General features: G+C 47.4%; 2 protein-coding genes and 1 long non-coding RNA gene across 16 annotated transcripts in view; 2 read left to right on the forward strand and 1 right to left on the reverse strand.

Annotated features, from left to right (window-relative positions):
* LOC122380826 (sorting nexin-6-like) overlaps positions 1 to 17653 on the reverse strand; it is a 41747-nt gene extending 24094 nt beyond the window's left edge. Inside the window, exons 1-8 of one of the 11 annotated variants that reach the window (XM_043364321.1) lie at positions 17615 to 17653; positions 16277 to 16399; positions 15893 to 15994; positions 14911 to 15021; positions 14435 to 14556; positions 14023 to 14146; positions 5603 to 5807; positions 4709 to 4824 (exon numbers count right to left, since the gene is read on the reverse strand). In XM_043364321.1, the coding sequence (XP_043220256.1) occupies positions 4709 to 4824; positions 5603 to 5807; positions 14023 to 14146; positions 14435 to 14556; positions 14911 to 15021; positions 15893 to 15994; positions 16277 to 16333 (837 nt within the window). In that variant the 5' untranslated portion in view covers positions 16334 to 16399; positions 17615 to 17653. Of the gene's footprint in view, positions 1 to 4708; positions 4825 to 5602; positions 5808 to 14022; positions 14147 to 14434; positions 14557 to 14910; positions 15022 to 15892; positions 15998 to 16276; positions 16400 to 16553; positions 16686 to 17423; positions 17443 to 17463 lie in introns of those variants that run through there. The other 10 variants (XM_043364323.1, XM_043364320.1, XM_043364318.1 and 7 more) reach the window with 10 other exon arrangements.
* LOC122380827 lies at positions 8347 to 13662 on the forward strand. 3 transcript variants are annotated; one of them, XR_006256394.1, is made up of 2 exons: positions 8347 to 8671; positions 12299 to 13662. It is a non-coding gene; the product is annotated as an uncharacterized LOC122380827 (long non-coding RNA). The 3 variants fall into 3 exon arrangements; XR_006256395.1 differs by lacking the exon at positions 8347 to 8671 and adding an exon at positions 9144 to 9194; XR_006256393.1 differs by lacking the exon at positions 8347 to 8671 and adding an exon at positions 10791 to 10933.
* A 300-nt stretch (positions 17654 to 17953) lies between the features above and the next one.
* LOC122380828 (serine/arginine repetitive matrix protein 2-like) overlaps positions 17954 to 20026 on the forward strand; it is a 32114-nt gene continuing 30041 nt past the window's right edge. The window contains exon 1 of one of the 2 annotated variants that reach the window (XM_043364325.1): positions 17954 to 18038. The gene's annotated coding sequence lies outside the window, so the exon portion shown is untranslated. Of the gene's footprint in view, positions 18039 to 18065; positions 18096 to 20026 lie in introns of those variants that run through there. The other variant, XM_043364326.1, reaches the window with a different exon arrangement.

A 20026-nucleotide genomic window follows, 5' to 3' on the forward strand; every position in this document is an offset into this window, starting at 1 on the left:
GGTGCGATTGCTGGGGCTTATCGCTGACTGAAAAGGGTAAATACAGTAAATACAGATGGCTGTGTTGGATCCCTTTGCTTTTGCCCAACATTCAGCGTTGGAATTGTGGCTTTACCGTCCCTCTTATTAAAGTTATCTAACTTTTTGTAGCTTCGTCAGGTTAGACACGACGCGCGCGGCGGTATCCATCTGGTGGCCGCTGGCGGAACTACCGCGCATTGCCCGCTTGCCGCACGGGCCTGGCGGCCGCCAGTGGAACTACTGCGCAGGTGGCAGCACCTGCCCGTGGAGAAGCGGCTGGCAATCGGCCGCCCCACTCCCCACCCCGCCCCCACCCAGCTGGCCGCCAGACCGTGGGAACGACTCGGCTCAGCGCTGCCGGCCGCTGGACGGGGAAACCCCGCCCCGCCGCCCGCCGCCCGACACACTGCCGCCGGGCCGGCCGGTGGAATTTTCCAGCCGTCTCTCCGGAACGGCGGCACCTCGCTCATTTTCGCACGCGCATTCAGCGGCGGCTTGTCGATTTTTCGAGTGTCGGCTGCCGATCTCCCGAGAGCCGGCCACCTGTCAGCCGCCGCTCGGCTCTGTGTTAAGCATATGGGGACGGCGAATTTCTCCCGGAGGGAAGCACCTCGCTCACAAAAGCACGTGAATCAGCCGCATTCCTGTGTGGCGCGCAATGCTGAAGAGATATGTGTTTCCGCGGGTATCTCGCAAGCCCTAACAGGAAAAGCTCGCTGCAAAAACTGAGCACTTCAAATAACGCCAAATCCTACTCAAATGGATATTTAAACAAGATATCTTGGCTCGCTCCGCGTCGCTTTGGCCATAAAAAGATTCGGGAGAAAATTTGGGATCGAATGGTGTTTTTCCGGTGACGATCGGACGTCTAGAAGCTTCGATATTGGCGAAAAACTTGCTGAACTTGCAAAAGTACTTGGTACTTGCTTGGTACTTGCCAAAGTACTCGGTACTTGCCAAAGTACTTGGTACTTGCTTGGTATTTGCATAAGTACTTTGTATTGGCCTTGGTACTTGCTTGGTATTTGCATAAGTACTTGGTACTTGCTTGGTACTTGTAAAAGTACTTGGTACTTGCTTGGTACTTGCGAAAGTACTTGGTACTTGCACTCGCCCCCCCCCCCCCGTTCCCCCGACTCTACTCGCACACCTACCTCCTCGGGATAATTCCGGGTTCGTCGGGTAGGAAAACTTGCCACTCTACTCCCCCCCCCCACAGAGCCATTTGGTATCGATTGGTGTTTATCCCGTGTCAATCGGTCGTCAATAAGCCGAGATATGCACGGCGAATTATTTCAATCGGCGTCGATCAGAATCTTCAGAACGGAGGGACCCACACTCATTTCTGGCCGTATCTCACTTTTCCGAGATGTACGTCAAACTACGTATTTAAAACTACATATTCTAAGGCCGAATCTTCAAACTGGGGGTACCTCAGACCGTGGGAACGACTCGGCTCAGCACTGCCGCACGCGCATTCAGCGGCGGGTTGTCGATTTTTCGAGTGTCGGCTGCCGATCTCCCGAGAGCCGGCCACCTGTCAGCCGCCGCTCGGCTCTGTGTTAAGCATATGGGGACGGCGAATTTCTCCCGGAGGGAAGCACCTCGCTCACAAAAGCACGTGAATCAGCCGCATTCCTGTGTGGCGCGCAATGCTGAAGAGATATGTGTTTCCGCGGGTATCTCGCAGGCCCTAACAGGAAAAGCTCGCTGCAAAAACTGAGCGTTTCAAATAACGCCAAATCCTAGTCAAATGGATATTTAAACAAGATATCTTGGCTCGCTCCGCGTCGCTTTGGCAATCAAAGTATGAGGGAGAAAATTTGGGATCGATTGGTGTTCGTCCCGTGTTAATCGGACGTCTAGAAGCTTAGATATTCACGAAAAACTTGTTGAACTTGCAAAAGTACTTGGTACTTGCTTGGTACTTGCCAAAGTACTCGGTACTTGCCAAAGTACTTGGTACTTGCTTGGTATTTGCATAAGTACTCGGTATTTGCCAAAGTACTTGGTACTTGCTTGGTATTTGCATAAGTACTTGGTACTTGCTTGGTACTTGTAAAAGTACTTGGTACTTGCTTGGTACTTGCGAAAGTACTTGGTACTTGCACTCGCCCCCCCCCCCCCGTTCCCCCGACTCTACTCCCACACCTACCCCCTCGGGATAATTCCGGGTTCGTCGGGTAGGAAAACTTGCCACTCTACCCCCTCCCCCCCCCCCACACACACACAGAGCCATTTGGTATCGATCGGTGTTTATCCCGTGTCAATCGGTCGTCAATAAGCCGAGATATGCACGGCGAATTATTTCAATCGGCGTCGATCAGAATCTTCAGAACGGAGGGACCCACACTCATTTCTGGCCGTATCTCACTTTTCCGAGATGTACGTCAAACTACGTATTTAAAACTACATATTCTAAGGCCGAATCTTCAAACTGGGGGTACCTCAGACCGTGGGAACGACTCGGCTCAGCACTGCCGCACGCGCATTCAGCGGCGGCTTGTCGATTTTTCGAGTGTCGGCTGCCGATCTCCCGAGAGCCGGCCACCTGTCAGCCGCCGCTCGGCTCTGTGTTAAGCATATGGGGACGGCGAATTTCTCCCGGAGGGAAGCACCTCGCTCACAAAAGCACGTGAATCAGCCGCATTCCTGTGTGGCGCGCAATGCTGAAGAGATATGTGTTTCCGCGGGTATCTCGCAGGCCCTAACAGGAAAAGCTCGCTGCAAAAACTGAGCGTTTCAAATAACGCCAAATCCTAGTCAAATGGATATTTAAACAAGATATCTTGGCTCGCTCCGCGTCGCGTTGGCCATAAAATGATTAAGGAGAAAATTTGGGACCGATTGGTGTTCGTCCCGTGTTGATCGGACGTCTAGAAGCTTAGATATTTGCGAAAAACTTGTTGAACTTTCAGCTTGCTGTATCACCTGCTACTTGGTAATGTACTGAAAACTTGCTAATGTACTGAAAACCTGCCAAAGGTATTTACTTGCCTAAATACCGCAAAGAACTTGATTCTTTCCGACGTTTAAAGCAGACGGCCCGCTTGCCGCACGGGCCTGGCGGCCGCCAGTGGAACTACTGCGCAGATGGCAGCACCTGCCCGTGGAGAAGCGGCTGGCAATCGGCCGCCCCACTCCCCACCCCGCCCCCACCTAGCTGGCCGCCAGACCGTGGGAACGACTCGGCTCAGCACTGCCGCACGCGCATTCAGCGGCGGTTTGTCGATTTTTCGAGTGTCGGCTGCCGATCTCCCGAGAGCCGGCCACCTGTCAGCCGCCGCTCGGCTCTGTGTTAAGCATATGGGGACGGCGAATTTCTCCCGGAGGGAAGCACCTCGCTCACAATCGCACGTGAATCAGCCGCATTCCTGTGTGGCGCGCAATGCTGAAGAGATATGTGTTTCCGCGGGTATCTCGCAAGCCCTAACAGGAAAAGCTCGCTGCAAAAACTGAGCGTTTCAAAAAACCCGAAATCCTAGTCAAATGGATATTTAAACAAGATATCTTGGCTCGCTCCGCGTCGCTTTGGCCATAAAAAGATTCGGGAGAAAATTTGGGATCGAATGGTGTTTTTCCGGTGACGATCGGACGTCTAGAAGCTTCGATATTGGCGAAAAACTTGCTGAAGTTGCAAAAGTACTTGGTACTTGCTTGGTACTTGCCAAAGTACTCGGTACTTGCCAAAGTACTTGGTACTTGCTTGGTATTTCCATAAGTACTTGGTACTTGCTTGGTACTTGTAAAAGTACTTGGTACTTGCTTGGTACTTGCGAAAGTACTTGGTACTTGCACTCGCCCCCCCGTTCCCCCGACTCTACTCCCACACCTACCCCTCGGGATAATTCCGGGTTCGTCGGGTAGGAAAACTTGCCACTCTACTCCCCCCCCCCCCCCACAGAGCCATTTGGTATCGATCGGTGTTTATCCCGTGTCAATCGGTCGTCAATAAGCCGAGATATGCACGGCGAATTATTTCAATCGGCGTCGATCAGAATCTTCAGAACGGAGGGACCCACACTCATTTCTGGCCGTATCTCACTTTTCCGAGATGTACGTCAAACTACGTATTTAAAACTACATATTCTACAGCCGAATCTTCCAACTGGGGGTACCTCAGACCGTGGGAACGACTCGGCTCAGCACTGCCGCACGCGCATTCAGCGGCGGCTTGTCGATTTTTCGAGTGTCGGCTGCCGATCTCCCGAGAGCCGGCCACCTGTCAGCCGCCGCTCGGCTCCGTGTTAAGCATATGGGGACGGCGAATTTCTCCCGGAGGGAAGCACCTCGCTCACAAAAGCACGTGAATCAGCCGCATTCCTGTGTGGCGCGCAATGCTGAAGAGATATGTGTTTCCGCGGGTATCTCGCAGGCCCTAAGAGAAAAAGCTCGCTGCAAAAACTCAGCGCTTCAAAAAACCCGCAATCCTACTCAAATGGATATTTAAATGAAGGATAGATCACCAGAGGTCAGGAAAGTCGCTCGACCGGCTACATTATATCCAAATTACAAACATTCCTGTAAAATTACCGTGGAATCAGTAACACCAAATAGAAGAAAAAAATATCAAACCCTACCTTGTTTGTTCGTTTATTGGAACTGCAGGGCGCGCCGACTTCGAAGGTCATTTTGCACACATGCCTAATTTTTCCCAACTTAACGCGCTCGATGCCCGCCAACTCACGCGGACTTTTTCGAAGATGTCAGAGACGACGTGCAGGAAACGGTCGAGCTCGCTGCACTCGAAGGTGCCCAGCTGCGTCAGGCCGCCAGACACCTTGATGTAGCTATCGGCCACGTCTGAAATCATGGACGCAAGGTTCAGTCAGGTCGCTGGATGACGATGCATAGCGCTATAGATATTCATCGGATTACGGTTTTATGTTTAATGCAGGGGATGCATTTTAAAGGGGGATATTCGGCGGGTCACTCGCGGTGCAGACAAAACGCCTAGCATTTCATGAGTTATTGACAAAGATATTCCGCAGGGTTCATGAATGAAATAAGCTGATGTAGCCCTTGATGAACCAATGAAATCCTGTCCCGTAGCTCAGTTGGTAGAGCACCGGACTCCCGGTAGTGAGAGCCCGGGTTCGAGACGCTCCGGCGCACGATATTTGAGACTCCTGACGGGGATGGTCTGCGGTTGGTGGGAGCAGCCGCAGCCAGTTGAAGTCAGTTGAGTGGGACAGACCGTATCCGGCTTTGAAGGGCACGCTAAACTTTGGCATCTAAATTCTCCCGTTACCAGGAATTGCGCGATCGGACGGTAGGGGTCGGGGTCTGCGCAACAAGCTCTGCTTAGCGTGGACTCCGGCTCTGTCAATCCGTCCATTCAAAACATTCGAGCTAAATTTACTTTTTTTTAAATGTAGAAATGAACGAAATTAAGGAGCATAGAACCAATGAATAAACTGACCGCTGACGAGCTCGACGAAATCAAACACCCCATATTTAGCATGTAAAACGATCTATGCATACTGGAAACACACTAAATTATATCAAACGAGAATCGGCCAGCAGGACAGGCTGAGAAGAGGCAGCGGGTAGCCGCCGTGACGGCCGACCGAACACTCACTCTTCCTGGCACGAGTCATACGGTCGGCGCGCTGGGTCGCCTCCTTGATGTGCTCGTGGAAGACGATGACGTAGCTCTTCTCGTGGTCAAAGAACTCATCGACGTCGCGCTGAGTGGCCTGCAGCAGCAGCTCGTCCGTGGTCTTGCTGAAGGACTTCATCAGACCCTCCAGACGCTCCTTGCGGTTACGGCCGCGCACCGACAACTAAACGAACACAGATGGAAGGAGATGTCAGAAGGACGTCGTAGACAGCTTATCATTTTATACGCTACGGCAATTCGAGAGCATATCACACAGTGTTCTAAAATTGGATATTGGTTGGGTGTGCCGATGAAGAAAAAAAAATCCTAGGATGAGAAAAAAGAAGGAAAATAACTGCAGTATTTTTGTAAAATGGTGTAATGCCAATTTTTATGCTAACTGATACACCAGGATTTCATGTCAGGATCTTGACAGGGTGTGGAACAAAAGGATGTGGGTGCATCAACTGTCAAGTGACAAGTGAACTGGCTGTTGGGAATACATGGAACTCTTTTCAGAGATGAAGTAAAGTCGGTCATTCATATTTTAGGGATGAAAATATTTTCCCTATTAGGTAAGATTTGCCATCAAAAAGGCTGAAAAATGAAACACTGTATCACAATCACTTATTTACATTATCCATGACCAAGACTTGTATCAGTATCTAACGTATTCAACCATAGGTATACGAGATGAAGCCGGAGTGATGCTAAATAGCACCCGGCGGCGCTAGCATTCACATCATGCTGTTGTTTATTATGGCTACCAGCCGGACGGAAGCTTCGCAGAAAACTTCTGCCATATCATATATCGCTAATCGGCGAGCTGATTAAGAGGGCGTATGTTTACATCTGTGCCTGTGCTCGCGAGCCATATTTAGTATTTACTCCAACTACTATATATAACGGGCACCATGTGAGTAATGGAATCTCATGAATTCTATAAAAATCCAGGTGGAATAAATCCTTCCTTGCCTTATCATATTTCTTGCAATTGTAAATAAATCACTGCAAGGCGAAACTTTGAAAGCACTTAACATCTGGGGCATTCCACGATAGATCGACCAAAGCCGTACACCCTCATATTTTATTTTTTTGCTTAAAATTGGTCTAATGGGTTGTGATGGGCGGGGAAGCCAGCTGTGCCAAGGATTTTTTTCTTCGAACAACGGTTTCCGAGATATAGCCTCAGGCAATTCCTGGAGGTCACGCTGCAACCCTATGTTTGGCGGCTTATAACTCAGAAACTATTGGTTTTCTATGGTAAAAACTTTATATGGTTCAACTCGCAATCAACCAACAAACGTTTTGGCTATCTCGGATTTTCGATTTTTGAAAATTTTGATCACGTGACATCTTGACCTTTTTTTCGAAGAGTGATCTTGATATTTTCCCAACTGAAAGTCACAATTATGTCTGATGACGATTAAAGCCTTATCAATTGTCATTCATATGCGAAAATAAAAAAGTGGCTTTCGCCCTGCGTTGACCTCAGGTCAGGTCATTTTTATGACCTGTCCATTATTACGAGCGGGAGCGACGCGAGATCTCGAGAATAAGGCAAGATAGCGACAAGCGGTAAACGGTACAGGATTCACACGGATAAGGTCTACAATTTTTACGGAGGTCATTTTCAGGTCAGGTTAAAGATGACGTCACAGGGGTAAAAAGGAAGTCAAAATAGTTTTGGCTGTACCTTTTGATCTAATAAAGAAAGAGACGTGAAACAGGCACCATTGTGTTTGCTTTCGCCTAGCGCCAGTTCATTTTGAATTTCAATACCGATGACCTAAGATCAGGTCAATTTCTTGACCACCCCATTATAAGTCAATTGGGAAAAAAATCAGCTCCCTTGTTTTTACACTAAAACGCGTCGGAATTGCCTAATATACCATGAGTGACTTCATATACGACTAACTTTGACTACCTTGAGACCTTTTTTGCTCTTGGTCAATTGTGACGTTGCTCTTGGGTCATGTGACGTCATTAAAAGTCACCAAATGTTTTTTTGCTAATAACTCCTTACAGGTTTGAGATACAGCCGTGCGGATAAGCTCATTGTGTTCAGCTCGTCAAGGCCCATCGAATGATATATATGGTGACCTTAAGGTCACGTGACCTAAGGTCAACTTTTGACCTTGACATTTCGAGGTCAACATACACATGTTTCGATGCGGATCGACGAGAGGATCACGATGGTGCTATTAATTTGTTCCTAGCTGGGATACTTTGAAAGTTATTCGAGAAAAACTTCATATATATGTAGTGCCGCCATTTAGACTTTCTTTTTACCCCTATGACGTCATCTTTGACCCGACCTGAAAATGACCTGAGTAAAAATTGTAGACCTTATCCATGTGTACTTTGTGCCGTTTACCACTTGTCGCTATCTTGCTTTGTTCTCGAGATCTCGCTGTCGCTCCCGCTCGTAATAATGGGAAGGTCATAAAAATGACCTGACCTGAGGTCAACGCAGGCCGAAAGCCACTTTTTTATTATCGCATATGAATGACAATTGATAAGGCTTTAATCGTCATCAGACAAAATTGCGACTTTCAGTTGGGATAATATCAAGGTCACTCTTCGAAAAAAAGGTCAAGACTCAAGATGTCACGTGATCAAAATTTTCAAAAATCGAAAATCCGAGATAGCCAAAACGTTTGTTGGTTGATTGCAAGTTGAACCATATAAAGTTTTCACCATAGAAAACCAATATGCACCTGTAGCTTCTGCACCCACTGACTCCCAACCGTCAGAGCCACGTGCCACCCCTGGTATGCCATCGCAGGCAGCGTCTGCAGCTGCTGCCACAGATTCTGAGGTTGGGCTGCCCATTGGTCCTGTCCCACCAGATCAGTAGTCCTGATTGAGGCTAGCTGGTCACGAAACTGATTGATTTCCTTTGCTTCGGGTTCACCAACCCCACTGCATGTACCCCGAGTACCTGAACTTGTTTTCTTAAGTAGTGTATCCTGTCTCTGATTGTGGTTGCTGAAACCCCTCAGTTTATTTATTTATTATATATTATTATTTCAGTTCCAGATTTAGGTAATTGTTTTTTTTTTTCTTCAATCATTTGTGTTTACTGATTGGCATCTGTAATCTTCTCTACGAATAGTACTCTCTAGTCTTCTACCATTTCCTACAATGGAACCTACCATGTAATCCTTGAGGATGGGTTTCCCAAACTTGTTCCTGATGACTCTCCTATCCTACACAATATTCCTATAAGTATACCCCATTTACAATCTGTTTCCTCTAAATGCAAAACAATCCTGCCCTCATCCATGTCCCATGTGCTAGACAAAACGGACTTATCAATGGTTCACATTAATGCTCGCTCACTCCACCAAAACTTTGATTTTATTGTTGCTTTTGTTTCCAAGCAAAATATTAAAGTCGATATACTGTTGATCTCTGAAACTTGGCTTAAACCTGACATCACTGACTGTTACAGGGTTGATGGGTATGAAATGATCCACTCCATACCCACTGATAATGTCACTGGCAAGGGCTGTGCCATGTATATCAAGAGTGAAATCTTTCCATACTGTGCAGTGATCGATGAGATGTCTGTATGCCAAACTGAGTTTCAATGTATTAGCATTCTTATTACTTTTCCACATGGAGTCCCATTTGTTGTGTGTACTCTATAGGTCACCGTCATACCCACTTTCCCTTTTGATGCCATTTCTTGAAGATACCCTTGATAAAGTAGTTCAACTGAAGAAGCCATGCTTTTGGGGTGGAGACTTTAATGTGAATCTATTCAAATACAATGATAATCATGATTCTAAGCAATTTTTAGATTGTATGAGCTCTCATGGCTTTTATCCTACTATCACTGTTCCTACGAGAATATCAACCACTCCACCCTTCCCAGCAACTCTCATTGATAATATTTTCACAAATGTCCTAGATGCCATCACATTTAGTGGGGCTATCTGTGCGGGGATTGCTGACCATCAAGCTGTTTGCTGCACTACCGACCTGGTCAAACAAAGCCCAACTGTCAAAGGAGCTGCATCCAGACCTAAATTTAACTATAATCGAATTGATGAACTCAAAGTAAATGTTCTCAACAGTCTGGAGGGCTTTTTGGAACTGGACGATCCAGACGACTGTGCTAGTAAGCTAATATCTGTAATACAGACCAAAGTCTCAGAACTCTCCTCAATCAAAACCTCCAGGAAAAGCATCCCCGTACAACCCTGGGTAACACCAGGGCTCCTACGCTCTATGAACACGAGGAGCGCTCTTCTGAAGGCATTTCTAAAGGATCGCTCCAATGATAAACTGAATAAGTACAAGAAGTACCGTAATGCTCTGAGACTTACTTTGAGACATGCCAAACAAAATTACTACCGTTCACAATTTGAAAAGAATGCTGGCAATCCCAAGAGGCTCTGGGCTGATTTGCTAGAGGCTATTAATAAACGAAAAACGCAAAGGGATCTGCCCAGCAGATTCGAGACTGAAAGCGGTACAGTCACAGCGCCTGATAGGCTGGCATGCATGTTTAACGACTATTACGCTCAAGTAGCCCCAACTTTGGATGCAGCTCTTGGCCCCTGCACGGTTGATCCTCTAACATACCTGAATGATGTTGCGGTTCCAAATGAATTAGCTTTTCAGCCAGTTAACCAAGCAGTTGTTTTAAACATTGTTGAAGGGCTAAAGGATTCTGGTGCTGGCTTGGACGGCATCAACAGTAAACTTTTAAAACATCTGATCCCAGTGATTGTTCCACACGTAACTCATTTAGTTAACACCTGCATCACTAAGAGCAAATTTCCAGCTGTGCTGAAAACTGCTCTGATTACTCCAATATATAAATCAGGCTCGCAATCGTTATTTTCGAATTATAGGCCTATCTCAGTGTTACCTGCCATTTCTAAAGTTCTTGAATCAGTGATACATTTTCAACTCCTTAGTTTTATCACTGAACATAACATACTTTTTGGGCAACAATTTGGATTTAGAGCCAATCACTCAACGTATATGCCCATTTGCCTTTTGCACGATATTATTACTGCCAAACTTGTTGCTGGCCACTCCACTGTGGGTATCTACCTTGATTTGGCTCGTGCCTTTGATACAGTAAATACGAATATTCTTCTTAAAAAGCTGTCAAAATATGGCACTACGGGTAATGCCCTGTCTCTTTTTTCATCTTATCTTACTGGTAGAAAGCAATGTCTAAAATTTAATGATACTATTTCGCGTACTATTGACGTTACGTGTGGTGTGCCCCAGGGCTCAATCTTGGGGCCAATCTTATTCCTTCTCTATATAAACGACCTTCCTAAAGTATGTGATGAAGCCAAATTTCTTTTGTTCGCCGACGATACAGCCATCCTCTACTCTGCAAAATCGCGTGCTGAGCTCCAACGTTCAGTTTCACGGTCGTTTCCAAGAGTACTTATGTGGCTCCACGCAAATCGGTTGTCTCTTTCGACCTCCAAAACAGTTTACCAGCTTTACTCCCCTAGTAGTAATGAGATGGAAGGCCTTTCCATACCTGCTAAAGGTGTTAACTTAATGCGAGCCTCTACAGTAAAGTATTTGGGTATCCTAGTAGATGAAAATCTTAAATTCAAGTCTCACATTAGTAAAGTATCTTGCGTCATTAGTAGAAATATTGGCATAATGGGCCGAGCCAAATATCTCCTTAATAAGAGACTCATGATCCTCTTGTATAACTCCCTTGTCCTTCCCTACCTTAGTTATTGCCTGATTGTATGGGGCTCGAATTATGAATGTAACCTAATTCCTATCATCACTGCGCAAAAGCGAGCGATCAGGCTCATAGCTGGTGTGAGTCGCCTGTCCCATACCTCTCCACTCTTCCGTGAACTTAAACTTCTTAAGCTTTGTGATGTCTTAAACAAACAGCTGCTTCTTGTTTTACATGACTTCCTCTTTGACCGGTTACCTGATGCTATTTCGGTTAGGTTCTCCTTGTACATAAGTAATCATTCTCGTCCAGTTCGTAATCCCAGGCACTTCAATGAGCTGGTCTCTACGGACAACGGGGATGGGGTGCCTAATTATCGGTTACGCAATTATCGTTTATTTTCACCATTTTGTAGAGCACCAGTAATCTGGAACCAAGTAATTGCCTCGCGTATACCTAACCTTCGTGATATCCCCTCCAGCAAATCCCTTTTTAAGAAATGTCTTATGCATATCTTCATTGATGACTATTAGATTTTCCAATAACTCAGCTGTATTACTTGCTCTTGTCTTCTTTCTATTTACCTTTTTTTCCATATTTACTTTTTTCCCTGATAGTTCTGATCCACCACCACCACATCCGTTGCTTCCTTGACTTATTGGCGTGCAGCGGGACCTCAGGAAGTTAAACAACCTATATCCCGCTGCACTTAGCCAAACACATTATGTCTAGTGTTAATCATAAACGGGATTAGCATTGTACTCCGTTTAGCATGTATGTATTGTTAGTTCATCGATATAGGTATACATATTTATTCATACATGAATTCATATACAGATTTACAATGGCCATTCAACACTACGCTACTCAAGTTTTCTTTCCAATTCTTTAAATACCCCAGCATCGTACCAGTTTGTACCTGCCTACGTTCCCGACCCCTGAACGATAATGTGATTGACCCCGGCCTAACGTTCCTCTCCGACCATCTGCCCCTACAGCTGAGCTACACGGCTGGACAGGGTCCGGTCGAAGCCCGGTGCCATGCTGCTGGGGGCTGCTGCGGCCTGCGACGGATGGCGGCTGTTGCTTCCGCTCCCTGAGGAGATGCCGTCCTTGTGGCGCACAGGGCGGCTACCCACGGTTGCAGCCCGATGGCTTCATTCTCGGGACGCGGCCCGTTGGATGTGCGACGACCGGCACCTTGCGACCGCTGCGGTGACCGGCAGCGGTGCCCCCTCTCCTGACTTGACAACGGACTACATCTTCGTGCTGCCATGGGGTGGCGCCACTGGTGGGACGAGCGCCACTGGTGGAGCAGGCGCCATCTCTGAGGCGGTACAGCCGACCGGCTGGCTAACGGCGTCGAGCGCCTGATGAATGCTGCGCTGAGCGTCGATACTGAGTCGCCGCTCTCGAACTGTCGAAGTCCCACTGAGCTTGTTGGACATGACTACGGGGCAGCCGACTAGACTACATCCTCGGCCGCGGCCCGTTGGATGTGCGATGACCGGCACCTTGCGACCGCTGCGGTGACCGGCAGCGGTGCCCCCTCTCCTGACTTGACAACGGGCTACATCTTCATGCTGCCATGGGGTGGCGCCACTGGTCGGACGAGCGCCACTGGTGGAGCAGGCGCCATCTCTGAGGCGGTACAGCCGACCGGCTGGCTAACGGCGTCGAGCGCCTGATGAATGCTGCGCTGAGCGGCGATACTGAGTCGCCGCTCTCGAACTGTCGAAGTCCCAGTGAGCTTGTTGGACATGACTACGGGGCAGCCGACTAGACTTCATTCTCGGCCGCGGCCCGTTGGATGTATAATGACCGGCACCTTGCGACCGCTGCGGTGAGCGGCAGCGGTGCCCCCTCTCCTGACTTGACAACGGGCTACATCTTCATGCTGCCATGGGGTGGCGCCACTGGTGGGACGAGCGCCACTGGTGGAGCAGGCGCCACCTCTGTGGCGCTACTGCCGACCTTGGACCGGCGGGATGACGGCGTCGAACGCCCGATGACTGTGTGCTGGACGGCGATACTGAGTCGCCGCTCTCCGGGCACCATCCCCATCGACCAAGGCCCGGCTGGTGCTTGGCGCCGGGTGCCGGATGGCCGCTGCGCTCGGCGGCGGTGCTGGGTCGCCGCTCTCTGGAATGACCGCTGACTCGTCTTTTTGATCTCGTCTTTGTGCTACCGTCTGGTTAGGCACTGTCAAACTCCCCAATATAACCTTTAACACTAACTGTCCGTATTCTAACAAAACTAACATGTGAATCCTTTCCGACCAATCCCGTTTGACAGTGCCATAAATTATGAATTGTTCAATGTGTGATCCCAAATTATAATCAATAAACGGAACGGAACGGAACGGAAATAGTTTCTGAGTTATAAGCCGCCAAACATAGGGTTGCAGTGTGACCTCCAGGAACTGCCCGAGGCTATATCTCGGAAACCGTTGTTCGAAGAAAAAAATCCTTGCCACAGCTGGGTTCCCCGCCCATCACAACCCATTAGACCAATTTTAAGCAAAAAATAAAATATGAGGGTGTAAATTTTATTTATTTTTGGTCGATCTATCGTCGAATGCCCCATCTGCTATAAAACAGGTGCGTGAAAAAATAAATATCCAGAATGTTCGCACCAAGGACGAATATTATAAGTAGGAACAACTGCATGCCATACCAGAAAGTGAGTTGAGTGTTGAAGGCTAGACGGTTCGAGAACTTACATCTTGGTCATACTCCAAGAAGACCTTGAAGTTGTGCTCATCCCTGAACACGTTGTGGTTCGCCAGCCGCGTCAAAAACGTCTCGTGCATGGCCACGGTCTTCTTGAAGGTAGCCAGGTACTCCCTGTTGGTTACATCATTACATGCTGAATTGGTGACAGGATCACATTAAAACATGGAGAAGTTCGAATCGTTAAATACATTCAAATTTTATTTCAAATTCAACTCCAGCCAGACCAGCAAATGTACGAATCAAATACAACAGATTGTGACTTATCTTGATTAACTAATAACTTTCTTGGCCTAAGTCATGGCTGTAGTGTGTATGAAAAATAACCCCCACCACCCTCACAGCCTCAGCCCTCTCGTTATCACACGCGCTTTTCTTCTGCATAAAGTCCACCCGACTCACTGTTCCAATTCCTGCTTCATCTTGTTGAACTCCTCCTTGGTCATGTTACCCTCGCCCTCGCCCAGTTTCTGCAGCTTCTCTCGGGAGGCGTCAAAGTCGGGACGGGGCGGCGCCGGGGGGATCTGGGCGCACGAGACGGGGCGAGTGTCAGCCGGCGAGCAGCGGCGGTGAGCAGAGTGTGTGTAAGAGGCGCGTGAGAGAACGAATACGAAGGAACGCCGTGACACGGCAAGGGGAATTAAAGCGGTTGCTCCAGCTATACCTCTGCGCTACAGTGTTAAAACATACAACTTAACATAAATAACGGTGACAAAGAGCAATTGGGTGAATGATTCAGCTCTCATGGAATTATGGAATATGGAATCAGCTGGGTATCACGCCAATCATTTGTAACCAGCAGCTATGCCGAGTCACGGGATCGTATATTACATATCTTTTAGACCTATGTATATGGGGCCGAGGACCGTTATACTCACGATGAAGCCCGAGTAGCGTTCGTTTTCCTCGAGGCTGTGGTGAAGCCATATGAACTCCTCATGTAGCCGCACTACAGAGAACTCCGGCTTGGCAAAACACGGCAGTGTCGTCTGAAAACGTATGACTCGTCACATCACAAGCGACTGTTTAATGTGGAGCTGTGGCACGCTGACCAGTACCTACCTAAGAAAATCCGTTGAAACAATGCATTTAATTAGTTACGCGATTTGAGGGCATTGCTCAGTGTCCCAAAATTTGTAGATGTGGGTGGGAAGCGACATCCAAATGGAAATCATTTCCACTCTCACCTCCAGTTTTCCAGCCCAATTTTCCACTCCCAATTCCACCGAGAAGGAGCAAATTGTAGATAGATTAATGTTTTTGATCATTTTCCCGCTCTTTTTGGGCCTTACCTGACCGACAATTTTTCACTCTCGTCCTTTTTTTGGTCAGCAATTTTCCCCTCTGACACCCAAGCAAAAATAAAATTTTGGGACACTGGCATTGCTGATGTCAAATTATATCCAAAATACATCCAGGCTCTGGTGGACCGGGAGAAAGAGAGGAGAAGCCAGAACTTAAGTCTTAAAAGTGAACGTTATGGCTTGCCCAGATAAGCAGTGATAAGAAGGGCCCACTGACCAAACGCTCAAACCGTAAGCCATTTCCATCGGAACCAAACCTTATCGCCGGCGATGAACTGACAATGACAATGAGCATTTGTCCTTTGAGAAATCCAACATTTTTCCTACAGCACAGCACCACACCACTGATGGGGACAACCGGCTGCGAAGCCCGATTTCTCATACCTATAAGTTACAATTCGAGAAACTCGTTCCCCGCAGAACAACAGCGGCCTCTAATCACCTCAGCGACCAGATTACAAGCCTTCCCTCACACGCACATACCACTCCAGTTCACAGTTCGACCTCCCATCGACAGTGCGGGGTGAAGTTCCAGCGCCTTCTGACTCTGACTCACCCTCGTGTGGACGGTGAACTTGACCTTGTCACGCTCGCTCAGGGCGTCAGAGATGTCGACCACCAGATCGGCGTCATTCAGGTCCACCGTCTCAGACCGAGTCTGCCACAGCAACGACACCAGTGTGTCAGTCAAAAGACGCAAATAAATAGCATGGAACGGGCAACAAGGGTGCTGATAGCAATTCATCTCAGAAATAAAGCCTATGTCAGTCTAGAAAATTACTGAGTTGTTTTAGACCTAAGCTTCAATGCAACTGTAACAATGATACAAGGTGTTGCCATCGCCCATCAGTATCATACCTCAATTCCATACAGAACTTTAATTACCCATACCATACATATTCCAACAGTTAAAAAATGTCATAAGAAGTTATAACTCTACCTTCAAAGGAACTTCCTTCATGCTGTCAGTCTCCTCATTCACAGTGTCTTCAAGCATTTTGGATGGATTAATTGCAACCACCAGAAGACCAAGAAGTGAAATCAGAAATAACTTTTAAAGTGCCTGGAACATATTCAGAGGTCAGACAATCAACAAAGTATTTTCAGTAGCTTGTGGTGTCATTAGTGGCTGAGACAACCATTTTGTAATGCAACTTGGTGGCAGGAAGTTAGGAGAATCATGTGGAAAATCACTTCAAGAACTTTGCTTCACTTACTCAAATTCCTATGTTATAAGCTGAAATAATTCCACCAAATCTACCATCTGGGTTGGGTCACATTTCCCATCTGTGATCCAATTAACTACAATGAAAACGCTAAGTTATGTCGGCCTATCCAACCACCATCTGAGCTTCACCTATCCCAATGCTCTTTCAACTAGCTTGAGCCAAGCTTGAGCTCAGTTGAAAGAGCATTGAACTCCTGGTGGTGAGAGCTTGGGCTCGGGTTGATCCGATGCTTAGCGTGTGAAACTTGGGGATTGTGAGCAGTTAGTGCCTAGTGAGCACAGCAAAAGCCACTTGAAGTCAGCTGAATAGGAAAGGCTTCATCTGGCTTTGAAGGGCACAGTTGACATTTAACATTGAACTGCATAATTTGTTGGACTCTAAGCCTGCTTTTGTGGAGATTTTCTGGCTGTTTGAATAGCTGGCACAGATTTTGAGATTGAGCCAGTGCACCTCATTGACCTGCAACTTGCAAGCCATACTTTGCAGTATGGGGGACTCAGAGTCAGGACGGGTGGGTTCACACGGTTGGGTTATTACATCATAGACACTGGTTAGTGATTTATGTTTTGAATGTAGAGTATGGTGACTGGTGAGTGAAGTTTTGGTTAGCCCAGGGCCCTGTTCGCTCGCCGTTTTTATATCAGCGTGCTGTCGGTTTTCCCCATATAAGGAAGCTATTGCTGGCGCGGCTTGGCCTCTCACTGGTCTAACGAATAGACCACTTGAATTCGACCAATGAGGAGCCAAGAAGCAGCAGCATGGTCGCAGCCTGCTGATAAATAAACGGGGTGCGAACAGAGCTGGTTAGGTCTTGTCATCTTGGGCCAAAATTTCTTAAATGATCCATTTGAGCCACACTTTATTCATGCATCGGTGCGCCAGCCAAACTTCTACGCACAGAGTTTGGGCACGGAGTTACACCAGACACTTCGGTGCAATCTGCCTGATAATATCACTGACAATGCTTATTTTCAGTCCAGGAAATGCTGGTAAAGCATCAAATCAACCAACACCGACAGCATCACACACACAAACGACACAAAACACACCAAGGCCCTAAAACACATAACACACAAACACATTACGCACAGACACAGGGCCAGTGCAAGGTTCGCATATTGAGATATCAGGATATTACACAAACAGGCTCTGGTTAAAAAAGAATTGACGACTTTTTACCTATTTTGGAATTTATTAGCAACATTCATTTTTAAATATCATATAAATTAATTGTTTATATTATTTTTGTTATTTTTCACATTAAAATAAAGCAAATTTGTAACAAAACTACAAAATTATTAATTATACGTCATTTTATTGGATAAAAAAGATACTTCTTTGCAAAGCATTTGTAGCAGCTGCGTCATATATGTCATGAAAAGCTAAGCATGGTAGGACAAACATTTGGAACATACACAAACATCTCCTCGATTTCGTGCAGAGTTGTTATGTACCGTGCTGTGGAGAAGCAGTGTTGGTATTTGTATTGGGGCGAACATAGAGGATCAGGAGCATTGGGACAATATCTGTGTACCTGCACTCTGCAGGAATCTCATCTTAGAACAAACTTCGATAAATTTAGCGTGGCGTGGGTTCGGCATCCGGAAAATCAATTTTCCGGGATCATTCGGTGTTTTAGGCTGACACCGTGGACATGCCAACGAGTAAAAGAGTTATTACTGAAGCAAAAACAATCTAAAAATATGACTAGTCTGTTCCATATCAAGCTTGCAGTAGGAGTTTCTTTGGCAGATCGCTCCGCTCCAGAACTTGCGTCTTAAAATGTAAGAGCTGTATATACAGAAATCACGCACTGCTTTCAGCAGGGCACTTCGGCTGCAAGCTTGAAACGGACAGAGTATAATTGCATCGATAGTCCCTGCAATACCAAATTATCACCATTGATCCCAGATAATTATCCCTCATGTTCCGTATGTCGAACGTACGCTTGAGCGAAACAAACCACTAAAAAAAATCAAACTTGAACTTGAACTGGGATCTGGCAGGAGTTTGAGGAGCATGAGTTTAGTCTTGGAAGTCAGATTATAGTGGTGGAGTGGTTTTACGTTTAGCATTGGGTGTGCAGTGTGCACTGTGCAGAATGCAGATGGTGGCGGATAAGATTTAATTCCAATATTATATATGGCCCTATTATATATGATATAGGGCCTTGCATTCTAACGCCAGGCTGGAAAACATCCATACACTACAGCGGATGCCTGTGAGACCGTCATGCATCAAAATGTGGCGCAAGAGATTTCGTGCTGAAATAGGGGCATGATTTGTACCAAAAGCTGGGTGCCTTATTCAGCCCAAATTTGGAGAGCATTCTGGTCTAGTCTAACTAGGGGTAAGCTCCTTGCCTCTAGATTCAGCCGTCCGGGCTCAATTCCTGGGCAATGCATGTGGCATTGCAGATGCCTGACCACTTGGAACAGCAAGAGGGTTCCGGTCAGCACCTTGGTCCACTGGATATGGTGCTTAGCCCAAACCAACTAATCGACCAGCACCCAAATCAAGTGACTTATGCAAAATGCATTCATGTTAGATCCCCCATGCTAGAGCATCTGAATTTGTTGATGTTTCCTTGGAAACACAGCTCTAGGGCTGCAGAGTTGATGGATTTTGGTGACTCAGTTTGACTCTGATTCCTGCTTTCAAAAACCAACTCCAAATCCAGGTAGAACTATTGACTCCAACTACTCCATCCCTGACTCTGGGGACCTGGCAGGGCTGCAGAGTTGATGGATTTTTGGTGACATTGACTCTGACTCTGGCTCTGGTTTCCAAAATTGACTCTGACTAGACTCCAGTCACAACTGTCAAATCCGACCGAGTCCAACTCTGCAGCCCTATCCAATACCACAATATGCATAACACACTGTAGCGTTATGCTGTGAAACAGGGCTTGGGCCGGAAATTCCAGGGCCACAAAAATCGGCGGAGTTCGAGGCTGGCTGGCGCCGGCGTGGGCCATGTAGCAGAGCAGTACGTGCTCCAGCACATCAGCCTCTTCTCGGCATACGGTGCAGAGCGCCGCGGGGCACCACTTGTCCGGGCACTGCTGGCACGCCGCGGAGGGGTGACGGCCGATTCGGTGCAGGTGCTGGAGCGAGCGGCCCCAGTAGCCCGCCCTCATCTGGTGCACCGAAACGGCGTCCTCTCGGTCCTCTCCGGGGATGGGGAGCGGCAGAGTACTCCCGAAGATTGGTTTGAACGGTTTGAATAAAGACTCGGGCCAGCACTCGCGCCACTGACGCGAGGTCGCACGATGAACTGCCCCTTTTCCCAGTACCCCTATAACCAAATAGGGCACCTATGGGGGAGCCGATGCAAAGGCTATTCCCCCAAAGACTCATCTGCATCTGCATCTGCCCGGGTCAGCGAGCGGGCGCCCTAAGGCATGGTGTCCTGGGGCAGGGTACCCGCTTGTTTCGCCAGGTAGTCCGCGCGCTCGTTCC

The sequence above is a fragment of the Amphibalanus amphitrite genome, unplaced genomic scaffold (genome assembly GCF_019059575.1).
Source record: "Amphibalanus amphitrite isolate SeventyFive unplaced genomic scaffold, NRLGWU_Aamphi_draft 000107F_arrow, whole genome shotgun sequence".
Classification (NCBI taxonomy): Eukaryota; Metazoa; Arthropoda; class Thecostraca; order Balanomorpha; family Balanidae; genus Amphibalanus; species Amphibalanus amphitrite.